General features: G+C 38.2%; 2 protein-coding genes across 7 annotated transcripts; one reads left to right on the forward strand and one right to left on the reverse strand.

Moving 5' to 3' along the window:
* The first annotated feature begins 1387 nt into the window (after positions 1-1387).
* tmem267 (transmembrane protein 267) lies at positions 1388-16532 on the forward strand. Of its 6 annotated transcripts, none has more exons than XR_014029233.1 (4): positions 1388-1562; positions 2356-2766; positions 11750-13544; positions 14956-16046. XR_014029233.1 is itself a non-coding variant. In XM_081353559.1 (4 exons), the coding sequence occupies exons 2-4, from the start codon at positions 2395-2397 to the stop codon at positions 15345-15347; spliced, it is 633 nt and encodes a 210-aa protein (XP_081209685.1). In that variant the 5' UTR covers positions 1480-1562; positions 2356-2394; the 3' UTR covers positions 15348-16532. The 6 variants fall into 6 exon arrangements, 3 of the variants coding, with proteins under 3 accessions (XP_081209683.1, XP_081209685.1, XP_081209684.1); XR_014029234.1 differs by having other exon boundaries at positions 11750-12847; positions 14749-16046; XR_014029235.1 differs by having other exon boundaries at positions 11750-13531; positions 14961-16044.
* On the reverse strand, positions 8845-20046 carry LOC308683219 (uncharacterized protein). The gene is made up of 3 exons (XM_081353561.1): positions 19852-20046; positions 9536-9610; positions 8845-9450 (listed from the first exon to the last, which is right to left on the reverse strand). The coding sequence occupies exons 1-3, from the start codon at positions 19906-19908 to the stop codon at positions 9145-9147; spliced, it is 438 nt and encodes a 145-aa protein (XP_081209687.1). The 5' UTR covers positions 19909-20046; the 3' UTR covers positions 8845-9144.
* Positions 20047-20702: the final 656 nt, after the last annotated feature.

Below are 20702 nucleotides of genomic sequence, written 5' to 3' on the forward strand. Positions count from 1 at the left end.
ATACCTATCGTGTTGTCTGGATATTTTTGTATACCCATCCCAACAACAACAACAACAACAACAGCAACAACAACAACAACAACAAAACATTCTGCTTGACTCAATGGGAGACATCAAGAAGAAAAGGTGTTTGGAGACAACAAGGTATTTTTCATGCACCACAATCATGTGTAGTGTTATTGTGTGATATACTGTTTGCTTGAAAGAGAACCATACCATCTTGTTTGTAGAGCCCTGATGGTAGCAAAGGGTGTTTCAGCTTCAAACTGGGTGTGTGAAAGCTTGCCTAACCCACTTCAGAGGGATGCTATATCATGTGGTGTGTTCGCTTTGAAGGTGTGTGATTATAGCATTATAGCAAATATTAAATGTTCATTAAAATGGGATAGTTCGTTTTTCTTGTTACTTCCTCAGTTTGCAGAACACATTCTGCAAAATACCACAACTGACTTCTCCAATGAGCTACAAGACGTACCACGATTCAGAATGGAGATTGCTTTAACTCTGCTCCACCAGTCTGGTATGGCTTTATAAACTCATGAATGTTTTTGATGTGCATCGCTTTCATTAGTGTTGTACTGTAGATGACCTAAGTGACCTGTGCCACTTTTGTGGAGAGGCAGAAACTTTTCATGACTCTGCAGATGTTCTTTGGGTAACTATGGCTGAGCATTTTTGGTTGGTGTAGCATACACAAAGTAATAATGAATGGACCATTGCTTTAAAACCCTTTTTTTTAAATTGTTACTCTTATTTATTTATTTTTTTTAATATAGATTGCCTGTGACTGTGGGCAATGGTTCCATGTAAAGTGTGTGGACAATCCATCGACGGAGGATGAATACGAATGTGTTTCTTGTAATAGGCTAACTAAATTATGAAGCCATTGTTTTCGGAGTTTTGTTTATTTTTCCCCTAATTTTCACTTTGGTTAAACCTAATCGTCTTTCAAAACAAGCATTATTTCTTTCATAAAATGTGACATTAAGAACACATGTGAACTGATTATGGTTCAATAGTCCTGCGCTAGATCTAACCAAAGCCTTATTACATTGAAATTGGTAATACATTTTAAATTTTAAAATAAATAATGTGGATTGAATTGACAGATGGGAAAAACTCGCTTAGAACTAAAAAAATAATTATAATAGCCTATTTTATCTCATTTATTGCAAGACTGGTCAGCCAAGACAGGGAGATCGTTGTAGTTCCTGAAAAGTGGATTCTGTTAAATAAAAGAACTTGGAGCTTTACCATTGCAGATCTTTTTTATGCTCAAACAGCAACACACTTGTTGAAAAAGTGGGAAAGCAATATAGGACCCCTTTAAACAAATGCCGGTATCTACATTTTCTTCACAAAACGACATACTTTGAGGGCATGCTACACGTAGTCGAATTGGAAAGCATCATGTTTAGGTCATCCTCAGTCGTGTTGGTATCATTCCCCGTTCGACTCGTGATTTAATTCAAAGGAACCGATTCGGTGATTCGCGATCACGAATCAAACATCACTAAAAGAACAAACAGTCCGTCCGTCAGACCGGTGAGCTGAATGATGAGGTGAGGAAACGGCATGTGTTAATATACACTATGTCTGGTGTTTTTGTGTTATTCGCAGCTATGTAAAAACCGTATCTGTTTAGGTTTTTATGTGCATGTAATGTAATGTTGGCTAATAAAGGTAGTGACTTGCTTTGAGCAGTGGATTAGCTGATGAGCTAGTTAGCAGCAAAGCTAATGCTATAAAAAAATTAACCAAGCTTGGCAAATATATCCTATCGCAATAATGATTTATTTAAATTTAAATGTAAAAGCACCATTGCAGTGCAGTTTTGCGAGACTTAATAAAAACATAACGCAACATATCTCGGCAATCTTCATGTACTTTTAATGCAATGATCTCTATACTTATTGTTTCTTTTTAGCGATATGTTTTATATATACATACACATTACTTAACATGCATACATATGTGTTTATACGTATGTGTGTACATAAATCTGATATTAATATTCTTACACATGTTTGATCCTTTAATGCCTTTATTGATGAGGTTGTCATGAAAAGATCACGTGGTCATGATTCACAGTTTAATGGAGGATTTAAACAGTCCTGGACAATCTGTTGATGGTGACAGTTTGTCTATTGAAAAATAATGTGTGATATGTTATTAATATGAGATGACTTAAATTTAACAGCAATTGAGAGGAAAAACCGAAAGCGCACTGACACTGTTAAACTCTCATCTGCCCTTAGTCAAGTCAGAACTTTTAGAGCATCATAACTATTAGCCTAAACACCATCTCATTAGCAAGGGCTTGTGCTTTAATTTGTGTGTGCTTGTGTCTTCCAGCAGATCAGGTTTCTGACCCCTCCATGGAAGAGGCCAGCGATGAGGGGTTTTTACTCAAAGCTGGATACCTCATCTTTGGGCATGTCTGTGCCTCTGAACCTGGCCGTGGAGACTGAGAAAGCTCAGGCCCTGCTCCAGACCTTCAGCACTGCGTCTCTGTTAGCCAGCGCAGGCCTGGGCGCTTTCTGCTTCCTCGTCGACCCCTTTCTGACGCTCCCCTTCATCCAACACCATCTGTGGCTCAGGGCTGTCCTTGATAACGCCGTCCATGGCATCATTGGACTCTGGTCCTGGGCCATCGTGATTGGGTTGAGGAAGAAAAGTGACTTCTATGAAGTCGTCTTGGCTGGTTTTCTGGCCTCTGTCATTGACCTGGACCACTTCTACATGGCTGGATCGTTGTCGCTCAAAGTGAGACCTATTTGTGTCTTTTATTAGCATCTGAAACATTTTTTTTTTTCACTTGTACTGAAACAGTAATTACTTAGGTACGCTGATTCCTAAATATTTAGTTAGGAGCGTGTGTAGGTAAGTCCTTCATTTTTCAAAATAAATAAATTTAAGTCTTAAATATCTTAAATGGTACAACGTCTTCATAATCATTATACAACGTCTTGAAGGCATAGTTCACTTTGAAATTAAATTTTGGTATGTTTTAGCTTACCTCAAGGGCATCCAAGATGTAGGTGTCTTTTTTCCACAGTAGTTTCAATTTTGATATTTTTAGGTCAAACTGTTCTTGTCTGTCAGTCATATCATGCAGGTCTATGGTCACTGTCTCAAAGAACATGCACAGAGAAGTCCAGATTAAACAATTCTTCATCGTAAGTACACATTGATGGCCTAAGACACGAAACGAGCGGTTTGTGTGAGAAAACGAACAGTATTTATATCATTTTACCTCTTGTACACTTTCCGGCGCTTGCGCAGACTAAGCCAGAACGCACGAACACGTCACCAGAGGTGGAAAGAGTAATAAAATATTCTACTCAAGTAAAAGTACTATTACTACAATTTTTTTTTACTTAAGTACAAGTAAAAGTACCGGTCGAAAAATCTACTTAAGTAAAAGTAAAAAGTAGCTCATTTAAAATTTACTCAGAGTAAAAGTTACTGAGTTACTTTTTTAACAGCGGGGGTGGGTTGGGGAGTCCCCCGAGTAGGGTTGTAATGGTATGGGTTTTTCACAGTATGATAACCGACTCAGAGATATAATGGTTTACGGTATTAAACAATTATTAAATATAAAAACCGTATTATTAAATTATGGTTATTATTATCATCAGTTAAAATGACAGTTAAATGGATGAAAACAGTTTTTTTTTGGAAACATTGGTTTGTTTTGTTTATTAAAATTTCAATAAAACATGTCTAATCAACTAATTTCAATAATTGATTATGAATTAGATTACAGGAGAAACTACTCCTTTAATCTAATTCATAATCAATTATTTAAAATGAAACTAGCCCATGATTTACTCACCCTCAAGCCATGTATATGACATTCTTCTTTCAGATGAATACAATCAGAGTTATATTAAGTCAAGTCACCTTTATTTATACAGCGCTTTAACAATATAGATTGTTTCAAAGCAGCTTTACGGTGATAATAGGAAATTAAAGTAACAGAGATTGTTTTGGCTTTACAGCAGCTCTAGAATAAAGTTATTGTCCAGCTAAAGTTAGTTTTGATTCATTCATTTTTGATTGATTCACTTCCGTTGCAAAGATCATTAGTTATTAACTTAGGGGCCGCTAACAGGACACCGCTTTAACAGAAAACAGAAAACTTTAATGTTTTCTGGCCCATCATTTGCACGACAACAGTGTTTGGAGCTCAAGAATGTAAACCTTGAAATAGGTTCCAAAGTGCAAGCTTTGAAAATTTTTGAAAAACGCCATCATCTCTGTGTAAACTTCAAAAACGTGAATCTGTGAAAACGCTGACGGCGTGCACATGTGCAGGGCCGGCCCGAGGCATAAGCGAACTAAGCGGCTGCTTGGGGCCCCCTCGCCACCAGGGGGCCCCCAAGCGAGTTTTTTTTTCTTTTCTTTTTTTTTTTCTTTTTTACATATTAATTAAATTAAACAAGTGACATAAATTAATGAATGGATTAATAATTCAAGACAAGAAAATTCTGATTTCATGATCAATATACCTGCCTACAACTGCTGCTGTGTCTGCCAGTGTTTGAGTCATATGCGCATAACCTCGCGTGCATAGAAAATTTGTGCGCAAAGTCACGGTAATGTTAAGTCATTTCACACAAATGTGATTTGATCAATGATTTATCCTTTAAATAAAGATATTCAGAACAGAACTAGAATAAAAAAAAATAACTATAAACAAGCCAAAACGAAATAATTTAAAGCGAAAGTGAAAGCGGATCTCTCTCATTAGAATCAAAATGTTTCAACATTCGCGATGGATTTGGATGGTAAACTATTCTTTATTATAGGCTTCTTTGTACTTCACCCACGTTCCAATATCGAGGGAAAAAATCATTCTCTTCATTTGCGCAAAAATGTGCTTGGAAACATCACAGTGGAGCGGTGCATAGGCTACGCAGCGCTGAATGGTACGAATTGTAGGCTACTACTGACTATTTAAAAAGAGCAGTGTAATTTTTATATGTAAGTTTGACTATTTTATTATTATATTTTATTACGGCTATAACGAACAGGCTGCGATGTCAAGATTGCAGTGCTGGAATATGTTGTGTGTGTGTGTGTGTGTGTGTGTGTGTGCGTGCGTGTGTGTGTGTGTGTGTGTGTGTGAGGCGCGGGCGCAATCGAACAGTGGAAACATAAACACATACTCTGTCATGTTCATATAAGACATCATTCAAACTGCAAAGGGTTGCAAAACGTTGGAGAATATTTTGCAAATATTTTTTTTTTAATGTTTTTTGACAGTTTGTTTTCAGAAGTTTCAAAGAGTTAGTAAAAGAGTAAAGAAAAAGTTAAAACATTTTTATTTAAGTATCTATTTTTTATTAATTAGGCTATTTATTTTGTATTAATACATAACCTCATTGTATTAATTTATAATGTAACATTATAGAGTGACATTGTGTCAATAATCGTCAAGCACAGGTGACTCCGCGTGGTGGGAGGGGGCCCCCAAATCAAATTCTGCTTAGGGCCCCCAAAAGGCTCGGGCCGGCACTGCACATGTGTATTACGTGTTTAATCTATAGGCTATGTGCATTTGAATGTGTGCATGCGAGTAGTCTTTCTTTACAAATTGCCCTCACCAAATTACTTGTCTGGCCTGCATAATACAAAACAAAAATGTCGCTTCCGTGTATCCATACAAACTGGAATCTTTTAGATAATGTTTAATCTGTACAGAGGTGAAGGAAGCCTCTGATATTAATAAACACCCTGACGCTTCCTAGCTTGATAATGTCTGTGGATTGCAACCATCGGTTTGAAGCTCGTAAAAGTGCATCCATCCATCCATCCATCATAAAAGTGATCCACACGGCAACGGGGGGTTAATAAAGGCCTTCTGAAACAAAACATTGAGTTTGTGAAGAAAGATATTCATATTTAAAACTTTATAAAGTAAAATAACTAGCTTCCGGCCAAACGAACATATGGATTCGACTTAAATCTAAAGCGCAACTTATACGAGTAATGCGACATACTGCTGATATTTACGCTACGCCAGGATGCACTACACTACTTCTGATGTCATGTTGCATAAGTTGCGTTTTAGGTGTAAGTAGACTGCGTATGGCGTACTTCTTTGAGCTTTAAACTGATGGTTGCAATCCACTGCCATTATTAAGCTCAGAATCATCAGAGTGTTTATTAATATAACTCCGATTGTATTCGTCTGAAAGAATAAAGTCATATAGCCTACTAGGATGGTTTCAGGGCTGATAAATCATGGGGTAATTTTCATTTTAATGTGAACTACTCATTTAACAACTTATTTTTTTATCATTAATAATTTATTAAAATGTTCAAGAACAATAGACTTCTATGAAATGTATTTCATTCATAAAAATCCTTTTTTCTTTTTATGATTTAAAACAAATATATTATCCAAATCGGTGGTAATCCAATTAAAGTTTAACATATTTTTTTATCCTTTTATTTTTTGGCAAAGTGCTGCAAAACAGATTTACTCAATTAAACCACGGACAAAAAAATCCTTAAGTAATGTTTAAATAAATTGTATTATTGTTGTTGTTGTTGTTAATATTATTATGAGAAGTACATTCTATTGTAGGCCCACAATAGTTATATATTTATGTTATCATTTCTTCTAACGTTAGTTAAACCAAACTTATTTTGATGGGTTGTAGTGAAGTCCTGTTTCAGAGTGTATTTGACAAGGTTTTTCTCAAATAAAATTATGAAAATGCTCACTGGGCGTTCTCTCAGAGCAGCTCTGGAGATGTTCATGTTTTCATGTCCTCATATTGTTTGTGAGATGCTGAAAACACCATTAGCGCGTCGCGTACTTGAGTATGTAGTAGACGAAACGGCTCGTCTCATTCGCACTGATTCACACAGACACGCAGATTATACATTTATATAGCAGTCTCTTGTGCTTTAATATATAGCCTACAGACCATGTCGCAATTTGATGTATTGTACAGGTTTACTTTCATGTGTTTTACGTGACATCTGCGTAGGCCTACTGTAAATTCCATTTTCATGATAATGAAACTCCGGGATTCCCTCTGCATCACATCATTCGGCTTTAAATTATAAACGGGACATATCATAATCTGCACGGAGGGATGGTGTTCCCGAACATGTTCTATGTGTTTCCTCCTTTTGCAGCCAATTTGCGTCCACAATTTTTGCAAAATGAATATGCTCGAGCCTCGAGGACAACTACGCGTTCGTTTTTCTATATCCAAAGTATCCCCATAACGTTACTTACCAGGGGTTCGCCTCGTGTGCAGGGGCGTAATTTGTGGGGGGGTTAGGGGGAGATAACCCCCCCAATATTTAAATCTATGCATTACAACCCCCTCAATATGTATACCATGATCACATGAAAAAAATGCAGAACCCAAACTTCAACCCCCCCAATGTTCAAACCAAATCTACGCCCTTGCTCGTGTGTGTGTGTGTGTTGTGGTTTTTGCTTGTCTGTTCTCCCGCCCTTCAATCAATCAATGCTGCAGTTTCCGGAACGCGATGTTTTACCCATAGTAGGCTATTTCATTATTTTAATGTTTTTTTTTTTTTTTTTTTTTTTTACTCAGTAACGGATATGATTTAAAATGTAGGGAATTACAATACTTTAAACAAAACATACTTAAGTAAAAGTAAAATTACAGATTTTAAAAACTACTTAAAAAAGTAGCAATACACAAAAAAACTACTCAATTACAGTAACGCGAGTAAATGTAATTAGTTACTTTCCACCTCTGCACGTCACACACCAGGAAGCGCGCGCCCTCAGATCACTTGGACGTGGTTGTGTAGAGGTAAAAACGATATAAATACTGTTCGTGACAGACAAGAACGGTTTGACTTAAAAATATCAAAATTGAAACTACTGCGGAAACAAAGACACCTACATCTTGGATGCCCTTGAGGTAAGCTAAAACATACCAAAATTTAATTTTAAAGTGAACTATCCCTTTAAGTTTGGGGATGGGCAAACATGAATCACGATACAGTCTAATGCGATTATTAAACTTCAAAAGACTATGATTTCATTAAATAAATATGAGCGCTGCCGTCTCAGAGTAAACGCTTGTACATTTCTCTTTGTATCCCTTTATTAAGGAAAACGCATTCATTGATCCATTTTTATTGTGCCAGTAAAGTTTTCTTTTAATCCGTTCCAAATATTTCATTTTAGGAGCATGTTATCCCTGAAAAAAACTAAGTGTCAAGCCCTGTTATGCTGCTCGAAGGAGCCATACACAGTTCAATTACAACTATATGCTTTGATACTATGGGCTGAAGTGGGTCAGTGCAGGGATGACTTAGTCTGGCTTTTGTGGCATTTTGTCTTTACACTGAATTTTGAGCAGACATAGAGCAGCCTAAAGGGTTAGTTCACCCAAAAATTAAAAGTCCGTCATTAATTACTCACCCTCACGTCATTCCAAACCCGGAAGACTTTCGTTCATCTTCGGAACACAGTGAAGATCTTGTGGATGAAATCAGAAAGATTTCTGTCCCTCCATTGAAAGATACACTACTGCCAAAAGCTACACTAAGTTCATAAAGAGATCGTAAAACTAATCCATAGGAATTGAGCGGTTTAGTCCAAATTTTCTGGAGGGACACGATCGCTTTACATGATGAACAGATTGAATTTAGGCAAGAACCAATGAGGTTCATTCTTGTGTTACGCAGCACGTTTGAGCTTTAGCAAGAACTATTGAAGTTCATTCTTGTGTTACGTAGGGTTGGGTATCGTTTGGGCTTTATACGATACTGGTGCCAAATCGATACTTTTAAAACAGTAACGTGCCTGAACCGATACTTAAAAAAAAAAAAAAATTAAAGAACGTCTTTTTTATTGAAAATAGATTACTTAAATTGAACAATATATTAAGAGTTTAAAGTAACTTAAATATATAGATATAAGTAAATACAAAGCAACACATTTACAATAAAAACTCAGCTAACACACCTAACCCAGCTGCAATAACTTAACACTACATATGTTACAGTACTAAAAACAGCAAAAAAAAAAAATCTTCTTGGTATGCTACGAACCAGCTTCAAAATTCAGCAATTATTTTGCAGAAATATCACCAGATTTGGCTTTCTCTGGCAAAATACAACGCCTCTCCTGACTTATTGCATGTCCTGCACAGGAGAAAACCCTCTCAGATGGTGTCGATGAGGCCTGTACACACAGGTATGTGTTTGAAAGCGCAGACAATCTGGGGAGGCTGTCCCGCTTCCCCACCTCCAGGCTACAGGGTCTTGTCCTGATGGGATTGAAGGCAGACTTGTGTAGATCTCAGTCTCTTTCTGGACCTGTTCAGCTATGGAGAGGGCACCACTTTTAGTGGTCGTTGCCTGAAGTAGCTCTCGGTCCTCATCCTCAAACAGCTCTTCTAGGGCTGACGTCTTGGCACGCTTCTTGTTAGATGGAGACTGAAAACAAAAGTAGTGTTTAGACAAACATGCAGCAAAAAATGTAGTTGATTTTAAATCGCCTATTACAAGATTATGAACATACATGTTCCTCTGCCTTGTCCTCCTCATGGCCATCCAATCCTTCCTCCTCAATATACTGAAGGCTCTCCATTGTAAGCTGTAGAAATAATATTGCACACATAAATAGCAGTACTTCATCATAGAAACTGTAACATGGCACACATGGGAAACAATCTACTTTTGAATTACAATCTACTGAAGATGTTTGAAACAAACAACTTTTTGAGATTTCTAAGGCTACTCTACTTGCTGAGAAGTTGCTGCTTATCCCGCAGGACAGTCTTAGTCATGGAGGACCTCTTCAGCCACGCCACGATAGCTTGAGGTCTGGCACACCACTTTGTAATGGCACTGATGCTGTAAACCTTCTGGGCCGCCAGGTTATGGGATGGGCAAAGCACTCAACCTTTAAAAGCTTCACAGTCTTCAGTGCAACATCCATATTGCTGGCGCTGTCTACTGTAGCAGCTGCAACATTTGTGTTTATCTGGAATTTCTATAGAATGCAATTTATCTTGTCTTCCACCATGAGGCCTGTCTGTGACTCATACACAGCTGTGTTGTCTGCTGAATGTGGCCATCACTGGTGTAGTGCACCGTAATTGTTAAATAGTGGTCTTGTGCCACTTGAAGCAAGAACCAATGAGGTTCATTCTCATGTTACGCAACACGTTTGAGCTTCAGAAAGAACCAATGAGGTTCATTCTCGTGTTACGCAGCACGTTTGAGCTTCAGCAAGAACCAATGAGGTTCATTCCCGTGTGTTACGCAACACGTTTGAGCTTCAGGCCCCGTCCACACTACTGCGTTTTCCTTTAGAAGCGGAGAATTAAAACGAATGTGATCTCCGTCCACACCAGCGTTTTAGCTGCGTATTAGAATTGATCTCCGTCCACATTAAAACGACTGAAAACGCAGATCACGTGACCATTCACCAACACTGGGCATGCGCGTGCCGGTGTAAACACAACTTAATTGATACAATTATCTCACCATGCGCTGGTTCTTCCCGGGTTAACCCAAAACCGACGCTCCATGTACGGTCGACACCGCCGCTGCACACGGGAATTGTCACAGATCACTCGAATAATAGCTTGCCTCCGGTGCATGTAGGCAGTTATAGCATTGTAAAATGCAGAATTTACTTGGACAACAGCTGCTAGCAAAGATATACGCCATGACTGCTGACACTCAATCATAGAGCCGAGCGTGAGCCTCTACTACGTCATCGTTTCTAAAGTCCTCCGTTTTAACCCGTCCACACTAAAACGCCCTCCGGAGATTCAAAACGAAAAACGGGTTGGCAGCGTTTCTAAACTTCTCCGTTTTGGCTCTCCGTTTTTGCCGTTTTAGTGTGGACGGGAGGTGCAAACATAGCAAAAGGTCTCCGTTTTTAAACGAAAACGCAGTAGTGTGGACGGGGCCTCAGCAAGAACCTATGAGGTTCATTCTCGTGTTACGCAAACATGTTTGAGCTTCAGCAAGAACCAATGATGTTTGTTCTCGTGCGTTTTGTTTGTTTGCTGATCAATGATTAAATGTGAATAAAAGCCTTAATTAAATCTGTTCATCATAGCGATCAAGTCTCTTCAGAAAATTTGGACTACACCGCTCAATTCATATGGATTCATTTTAGATGTCTTTATGAAACTTTTTGAAGTCAAAGTGGTAGTTGCGTAGCTGTCAATGGAGGGACAGAAAGCTCTCAGATTTTATCAAAAAGATCTTCATTTGTTTTCCAAAAATGAACGAAAGTCTTGAGGGTTTGGAACGACATGAAGGTGAGCAATTAATGACAAAGTAGATTTTTGGGTGAACTAACTCTTTAACTCCATGGTGTAAATATGGCTTTAGACGTTTTTGACTTGAACACCCCCTCGTTGTCCAATACAATATTTGAAATTTCTTTTTAGCATTTAAATTACTTGAATTTTTTTTTTTTAACATTTACATTTTTTGATTTTCTTTTGAATATAGATATATTAATATATTTAAAGATGATTAAGTTTCCACTGAGTTAAAAAATAATAAAATTTCAGTTTTTAAATAAATGTGCATCTGGATTTGACCAGTTTAATCACTTTTGCTCACGGGATGAAATAATCATGGTTGACGACTGCAATTACCGCATTTCTACAGTGACACTTTTGCTACATTTTCACTGCAAGTGCTGAAGTTTAAACCCAAACACGGGCCTTTATCCTGATCCTAAGTTTGTGCTGTTCCCCTCCACCAGGCTGCTGTGAATCTGCCGCACAGGCCTCCTCTGCACTGCTCCAGCCTGATCCCAGCGCTGTGCCTGTCTCTGCGCCTCCTCATGTGGGCCTGTCGGCTCAAGGACTCCTGGTGCTCCCTGCCCTGGATGCTGTTCATCTCGCTGACGTCACACCACATCCGCGACGGCGTTCGCCACGGCCTCTGGGTGTTTCCGTTCGGCAACACGGCGCCCATCCCCTACTGGCTGTACGTCACCATCACAGCCACCCTCCCTCACCTGTGCTCTGTGCTCATGTATCTGACCGGCACGAGAGACATGATCTCCACCAAACACGGAGTCGCCATAGACGTCTGATACACTGTCTTAATTGATGTTTGTTTGTCTATTTATGTTTCCCAGCACAAACATGGCACTGGAAATATTTCCATCAGCTCTTCTCTGCAATTATGGCCATTCCAACACTTTTTGTCCTTTTTCCTTCAGAGATTTCCAGTCTGTTTGATACTTTAACTACTGTAGTTGTTCAGGTATCAGTGTGAAATCAGGTTGCATTGACTGTGAAGACTGTGAATATTTTAATATGTATGGTGAGGTTTAGCGGTGGGCGAAGTTAAATTCTAGGTCTATTTTGCAGCATTTTTAGTACAATATTTCCTAAAAAAAATCAATCTCAGAGCAAATAGAGAAGTGACATTAAGAATCTTTGCAGGTTTTTGACCAATTAATAAAATAACGTCAGTGTATGTATATACACACAGTAGTCAACATTTGAAGTGGATCAAAACCTTTCCCCAAAGTTATACATGAATTTTGAACAATGCCCGTTCTTGTCTTAGGACAACTTTGAACTCTTTTGATCCACTTTAAATGTTGAGTACTGGTACTCTGATATTTTTTTCGTATAAAAGATGGTCAAAAGGCTTCAAATTACAGACTATTTTGAAAGGATTATTTCTATGTTTGCTCTGTATTTTTTCTGATCTGGATCCAGATTCTCATAGTTATAGTAGTAGATAATATTTAAAGTAGTTGATAATATTTAATGTTGGTTAATATTTAATAATGGATTAATTTTAGCCAATATAACAATAGTAATACAACATTTACCCACATACTGTATATTAAGACGCCACACAAAGGCTTCAGTGAGCGATTTGAGTGATAATGCAAACAAATTGCTGATTTATAGTTTTGAATCAATTTTGGCAAAAAAGGCCATTACAGTCGAAACGAGCAGCTTTCTGTTGGACAATTTGCCAAATCCATATGACTAACTTGAACACTTTGGGAAATCTTTCAGCCTTGTGCAATTCCCGATCACTTGGATTTCTATTACTGCTCATTAATGTCCCTGGTTTCTACTAAGATTTAAAGTTGTGATGTTATTAATGCTAATGAGAAAATGAAGGATTGCGAAGTGACTTAAACTTAATGGCTAAATAAAAAGTGCTTTTAAATCTAGTGCAATTTAATTAATATTAGTAGCAGAATCATTGTGAATATTCGATATTGTCGCCCAGCCCTAGTATAGATGGTCGGGAAACACCCTTATAAACCTTATTTGAAAGCTTCAGCATTGTGTTGTTCATATTTAGCTTAGACTTGTCTATTCAAATAATGCCATTTTATTGTACTGATTTTCCAAAGGAACCACAGGCACAAGGCTGTGTTCACACTCGACTCATGATGTGTCATGCGTCCAGGAATAGGCACTGGGAATGGATGTGTTGATGGACTTAGTGCTTGTGCGAGGAGATTGTGTGTTGTGTACTGTATTTGCAGTTGAAGGTCACCGTAGGCGTACTTGAAGGACGTGTTTCTCTCTGTAGTGATAGAAAAACACTGCTAACATGGAAAACTCCTTAAAGGAACACTCCACCGTTTTTTGAAATAGGGGTTATTCACCGTCTTTCCTACATTTAGATAGGTGGGCAAATGCATTTTTGTCTCAGTGCATGCATTGTTTTAGTTTGGCAGGGTCGCCGCTAGCTTAGCTTAGCATAATGAATGGAATCCTTTGTTGCCAGCTAGCATGTCCTGAGTAAAAGTGATAAAAAAACAATAAATAATTACTTCTTGTGGCCTGTGTATTCACAACGAGTACAAATAGAAATGCAGATTAAGACTAGGCGATTTCCTAGGCAGATATTGACTTATATATGGACTATATTGGGGCGAAGCACTGCTACTTGGGCGCAGAGATATTGCCATCCCCCAACTGTCTCATACCAGCATGACCTGCACCAAGTATACAGTATACCAGAAATATAGCTAGCCCTCAGTCATTTCATTTCACAGGTAACGATAACAGCTTTTTCTTTTCTTTTCTTTTTTTTTTTCAGTTTGGTTGTTCATGCTAAACAGCTTGAACTCAACATGAGGTTATACTAGACGAGGCAATTTGAACTATAGTCTATATACAGCTTCTCAGCATCTATCTTACAACCGAATAAAGACACAGATTCACGTAAGGAAGAGTGATAAAAACAACTTGCATGTGCACTTGGTTCTGCCTGTGCTTTGAAAATGGATGGGACGGCCGTATCCTTCAGACGTAGTACCGTCTTTCTGTGTCCATATAGCATTTTTTCAAAGTAGTCCTCCGGTGCAAAATGCTCTTCGCAAACACGATACCGTTTAATTTTGTAGAGAGGTGTTGAAGTACAGATATCCAGAGCTGCTAGCCATTGATTTCTCAGTTACACATTCGATGGAATTCTGTGAAACTTTACATTCGTATATGACCTTTTACTATTCATGTAATTACCATGTTTGCTGTAGCTGTTACTTCTCAAACTAAACGCAATCCAAAAGCGAAGATACTTGGTGCAGGTCACGCTGGTAATGTTGAGGAAAGTTGGGGGATTCCAGGTAGTGTGTGATATCTCTGCGCCCAAGTAACAGTGCTTAGCCTGTGCTTCGCCCCCATATTGTCCCAAGTCAATATCTGCCTAGGAAATCGCCTAGTCTTAATCTGCATTGCTATTTGCACTCGTTGTGAATACGCAGGCCACAAGAAGTAATTAGGTTTTTTATTTAATTTAATCTTTATCACTTTTACTCAGGACATGCTAGCTGGCAACAAAGGATTCCATTCATTATGCTAAGCTAAGCTAGCGGCGAACCTGCCAAACTAAAACAATGCATGCACTGAGACAAAAATGCATTTGCCCACCTATCTAAATGTAGGAAAGACGGTGAATAAGCCCTATTTCAAAAAACAGTGGAGTGTTCCTTTAAGGAATTGGATAACCTTTTAAAACAGCACAGAAATACTTTCTGTTGTTACTGAAGATAATTGCTGCCTTTTTAGCCACAGGCTTTGGAATAACTGTAAATACTTGCCAACTTGGGTTTTATTCCCGAACCACTTGGAACTTTTAAACTATTAAATTATATACGGATATTAACCGTCTTTGTATACAAACTGCAATTCTGCTTCTTGGCTATTAATCCAGCTCCACCGGCTCATTTTGTTTTTATTCAGTTGTTGTTTTAATACTTCAAAATTGATGTAAAGTGCAAACATGCTCCTGAAAGCTTCAGATCTTGGACTAAATGCTCACCTCTGCTTTTTTCCAGGTCAAATTATAAACCGGACGTTGTTCAATATTAGCGTTTACAGTCCAGTGCATCGTTGCAGTTGGCATTGTGTGTGTATACTTTTTGTTTTTTGGTAAACTTTGTTTTTAATATTTTTCAATAGCGTACTGGGGTTATGTTGTGCCCAAAAATATTGAATCAATAATTTAATCTCCATTGTCATATTTTTTCTACATTCACTGCACCCATTTCAAACAATTAATTTCCAATAAAAGGACACAGTTTGTATTTGTCTGCTAAACTAATTCTCATCATCATACATCAAGATGTTAAATATTTTAAGCTTTTGAAAATGTCCGTTGATTTAAATGGATCAGGAGACGCATTTATTATCGCTTTGAGTTACAGCAGTGTACCGATATGCTTATTTTGATAAGTAGTGATAGTATTGCACATTTATTCATTCTGGTATTAAGGGTAACAATGTTTAAATAATATTTTTGGTTTGACTGCTTCAGTTGTCAAGGCCTTTTCAAACCTGCAGAGGGAGCTGTAGACCAACTCCAGACAATGTGTTTTGTTCCTTTATATTTTAATTTTCTGTTGTTTTTTTGTTAACTATGTGAGTGGTGTAAATATTTATTTTATTTATATGCTTCTTTGCACTTAATTGAGATTTGTCAATGTGGTGTTGATGCATTGTCAAGAAATTACTGAAAGCGTTATTTCTGTCACCAGTCACAGTAAAGGTGCGTTTGCACTCTTCTGTTATAATTGGTTTCGGTCTTTATTTGTTGCTTCTGAAGCTTTTGGTTTTGAACAGCCATAATGAAGCCTCATTTGATGTGCTTAGAAATGCTGTTGTGTTCTCAGGCATTTGTTTAAAAAAATCAAGTCACAGTTAAGTCAAGATAATAGTAGGGTAAGATTGGAAAATGTGCCACACTTAAAGTCGGCATGAAATCAAATTTGACAAAACTTCTTCTTATATGTAATATTGTAGTGTTTATTATAAATGATTTATCTGTGCACTTCATTATTTTTTTAAAATTCATGTACCCTATAATCGTTAATCAAATACATTACCCTTCCCTCCCCCCTCGAAACGACCTCTCTTCTCTTTCGGTCACGTGCCATGGCGAAAGGGTGCGGCCAGAGCCGATGAGGGTGCGGCTATCGAGATGCTCTCGAGGGTGAACTTGACTGATAACAGAGAATGTCTAATAAGGCTGATAACTTGACTTGACTCATCTTGGTTCGCGGGAATAATAAAATAAAATAAAAAATCCTTCATGGGAGGGTAACGGTGGGGAGTCCGGTGGAGAGAAATCTTCCACAACTGAGCGTAAACTGACATTCAAATCTGCCTCGATTTTGTTTGCAACGCCAAACCTCCAACGATCCAATCAATTCCCGAAGGACGAAATCAAGCCCCGCCCTACATTTTTTTTTCTAATTTCAGAAGCCGTTTCACTCGGATATGCGTCACAACAAGGAAAAAATTACAATCTCAACTTCCGTTTCATGCCGACTTTAAAAACAGTGCGTGTTTACTGGTAAATTGTAACATTTCGAGATGAGTTCAGCATGTACAGGATGGTGATGGATGCATCGTCCAATCTGTTATTAAAGGGATAGTTTATCCAGATTCCAGAGAGAAAAGTGCTGTCTTCATTTACTCACCCTCATGTACTTCTAAACCTGTATGATTTTCTGTGAAACAAAGATGTTTTCAGTGCTAAACATTCTTCAAAATCTTTTGTGTAGTGTGTGTGATATGTAACAACATGAGGGTGAGTAAATGATGACAGAAGAGAAGTATAAGTTTTGTATGAACTATCCTTTAAGGAATGTCATATGGCAATAAACTATTAATTCATATTGAGTTATTATATTTAATGAACACTGCGACAGCATCTAAATATGTCCACACTATTATGATTTTTCAAATATTACCTTTCATGTAGTGTGTAGTACCTGTTTGTGAATGTAAAAGATCTGCAAAGATCAAAGTGCAGGTAAATGGAGTTATTGTGTCCTAAAAAAAAAAAAAAAAACGATTCTGAATTGCCTGAAAAGAGTCGTCAGTAATTCCAGTCTTACTTCTTGCTCGAATCTATGAAGGTTTGAAACAAATTTGCATAAAGTTTCTTCACTGGCTCCCTACGAACCACTTTTTCTTTGACCCGCCCTCAAACACTGTAGCTGGGACTGGAAGAGTTTGGTTTGTGTTGTTGACATGTCAACCCATGGATGAGTACTTTCCCGAATTGATACAGCAAAACCAACACCATTTTTACTTTTCATACCAGTGTGTATCAAATGCCGAGGACGATCTGGAGCTGAAATTCAGATATAGTAATGACCTTTTGGTTTCCAACACGCGTTGTAAGTGGTAGACAAATCACAACAGACTGGGTCATCTGACCAAGCAGAGCAGAGTAGACCAATCACAACAGACTGGGCCATCTGACCAATCAGAGCAGAGTAGACCAATCACAACAGACTGGGCCATCTGACCAATCAGAGCAGAGTAGACCAATCACAACAGACTGGGCCATCTGACCAATCAGAGCAGAGTAGACCAATCACAACAGACTGGTTCATCTGACCAATCAGAGCAGAGTAGACCAATCAACAGACTCGGCCATCTGACCAATCAGAGCAGAGTAGACCAATCACAACAGACTGGGCCATCTGACCAATCAGAGCAGAGTAGACCAATCACAACAGACTGGGCCATCTGACCAATCAGAGCAGAGTAGACCAATCACAACAGACTGGTTCATCTGACCAATCAGAGCAGAGTAGACCAATCAACAGACTCGGCCATCTGACCAATCAGAGCAGAGTAGACCAATCACAACAGACTGGGCCATCTGACCAATCAGAGCAGAGTAGACCAATCAAACGACTGGGCCATCTGACCAATCAGAGCAGAGTAGACCAATCACAACAGACTGGGCCATCTGACCAATCAGAGCAGAGTAGACCAATCACAACAGACTGGGCCATCTGACCAATCAGAGCAGAGTAGACCAATCACAACAGACTGGGCCATCTGACCAATCAGAGCAGAGTAGACCAATCACAACAGACTGGTTCATCTGACCAATCACAACAGACTGGTTCATCTGACCAATCAGAGCAGAGTAGACCAATCACAACAGACTGGGCCATCTGACCAATCAGAGCAGAGTAGACCAATCACAACAGACTGGTTCATCTGACCAATCAGAGCAGAGTAGACCAATCAACAGACTCGGCCATCTGACCAATCAGAGCAGAGTAGACCAATCACAACAGACTGGGCCATCTGACCAATCAGAGCAGAGTAGACCAATCACAACAGACTGGTTCATCTGACCAATCACAACAGACTGGTTCATCTGACCAATCAGAGCAGAGTAGACCAATCACAACAGACTGGGCCATCTGACCAATCAGAGCAGAGTAGACCAATCACAACAGACTGGTTCATCTGACCAATCAGAGCAGAGTAGACCAATCACAACAGACTGGGCCATCTGACCAATCAGAGCAGAGCAAATTGTTGGAAAGGCAGGGTTTACTGAATCCGATCAACCCATTTCAGACACTGTGAAATGATAATGTATATTCTATATAATTTTCTGACCTAGGTTGCAAAACAAAATTAGGAACCTTTAAAATATTTAATCTGAACATTAAAATCGGTGACAATTTTATGTTAAAGTACCCCTATCAATTATCACAGCCATTCAATAAATGTGTCGAGAGGAAAGATCAAGAGGAAAAAATAAAGGTAAAATATTTCACTTTAACAAGAGTTTCACATTCCCTCAAACCCCTTTACAAAAAAATACTTAGACATTCACTGTTGGTCTTATTTGTATCACACTGGCTTTATTCCAGTGACCAGCCAGATAAAACTAAAATGGTGCAGCTATTGACATTATTTAAAACACCATAATCAAGGTCTTAATATGCAGCATAAATGATTCAAAAGAACATGTAAATATTAGGACTATATGATTTAAAGTCAGTATAACATGTAAATCCCAACAGACTACAAATCGCCATACTCAAATATTGGAGGTATATTATTTTACCAAAACCTTGGCCGAGTAACAGCAAGCTAATTTTGCTGTATAAACTCAATGAGCAACTAAATCCCTTGCCTGATTTTCATGATTAAATATTTGTAAATTGGTTGGAAGCGAGTTGCTGAATTTCCCTGTAGAAACAAACTGACAGTATCAGTGAAAAGATCTCTCTCCGATCCATGACTAAAATTGTTCTTCACTTAACTTCACGAATAACCCTATGAACATCCTGTCCTGAATATCATGAAATTAAGAAAATCATACATACTTTTTCTTCACATAAAATAACTTTTATTTCACAAAAATATAAACAGGGGAATAATAAAACAGCTTATGTTGTACAGAAAAATATACTATATACATTTACTGTGGACGCCTTTGTGTTCACCTTTCCCTCTTTAACAGGCAACAGTAGTCCATCTTACCAATACATCTGGATTTGACACCATGCATGCAACATTATTAAAAAAGCAAACGGGATATATAAAGAACCTGTCCTGCTTGAAGTATATATTCTCTCCATCCTGCCAGGAACAGATGATTTCTCATCGATCGGCTTGTTTCCTTTGGTTCGGGTTTCTGGAATCGTGAATCGTGAGGTTGAATTTCTCTGAAGCGAGACTTGATGGTCAGTGTGGAGCGACTATAACTGCACGCCAGGCCAATAACACACCATTAACGAGTCACTTTACAGATGCAGTTATACGACAGAGGTCTAAAAATAAACAGAAATCTGATATTTTCGGCCTGCTATGGTGTTCGGACGCTTTGCTGAAGTGGTTCTCAACTGGTCACGACCCAAAGCTGCAACAAAACCATTTGCATATCGATTGCAATCAATTGTTTTAGTAAAAATCTGCACACTAGCAAAACTAGACAGACATTAAATTGAGGCGGGAAAATCAATATGACCCCAGACTACATTTAATATGGGTTTATTTGTAATGAGGATAAACATAATTTGTGGGGCTCATTTTTAATGGAACCCGCGAGAACAGAAATGTTAATATTTTGTGGGCAGGTGCAGTTTATAGTTATATTAATACATTTCAGTGTTTGATTTTAATAATTTTTGTTTACTTTGTATGATTAACAATTTGGTACTGCATTGGGCGCCACATGAAGTCGGAAGCAAAACCAGTTGAGAACCACAGATTTTCCTGAATGCTGATAATCATCATCATATAAATCAAATAAAAATTCAGTCTAGAATAACACTAACCAAACCTATGTACTCTCAACATGCGAGACAACTTTAACCGAAGCAGGGAAGGAAGAACATACCGACTAAACTTTAAACCAAGAGGTTGGCTAGTCTCAAATATGAATGACTGACAAAACCA

This window comes from Scardinius erythrophthalmus (genome assembly GCF_964197995.2).
Source record: "Scardinius erythrophthalmus genome assembly, chromosome: 23".
Classification (NCBI taxonomy): domain Eukaryota; kingdom Metazoa; phylum Chordata; class Actinopteri; order Cypriniformes; family Leuciscidae; genus Scardinius; species Scardinius erythrophthalmus.

Coding starts and splice junctions, on each gene's coding strand:
- LOC308683219 (XM_081353561.1), bottom strand. CDS start 19,908: ATGAGAAATCATCTGTTCCTGGCAGGATGGAGAGAATATATACTTCAA. Junction 9,611..19,851: donor ATATACTTCAAGCAGGACAG/GTTCTTTATATA, acceptor TTATTTCTACAG/CTTACAATGGAGAGCCTTCA. Junction 9,451..9,535: donor AGGACAAGGCAGAGGAACAT/GTATGTTCATAA, acceptor TTTTGTTTTCAG/TCTCCATCTAACAAGAAGCG.
- tmem267 (XM_081353557.1), top strand. CDS start 2,395: ATGAGGGGTTTTTACTCAAAGCTGGATACCTCATCTTTGGGCATGTCT. Junction 2,767..11,749: donor CTGGATCGTTGTCGCTCAAA/GTGAGACCTATT, acceptor CCCCTCCACCAG/GCTGCTGTGAATCTGCCGCA.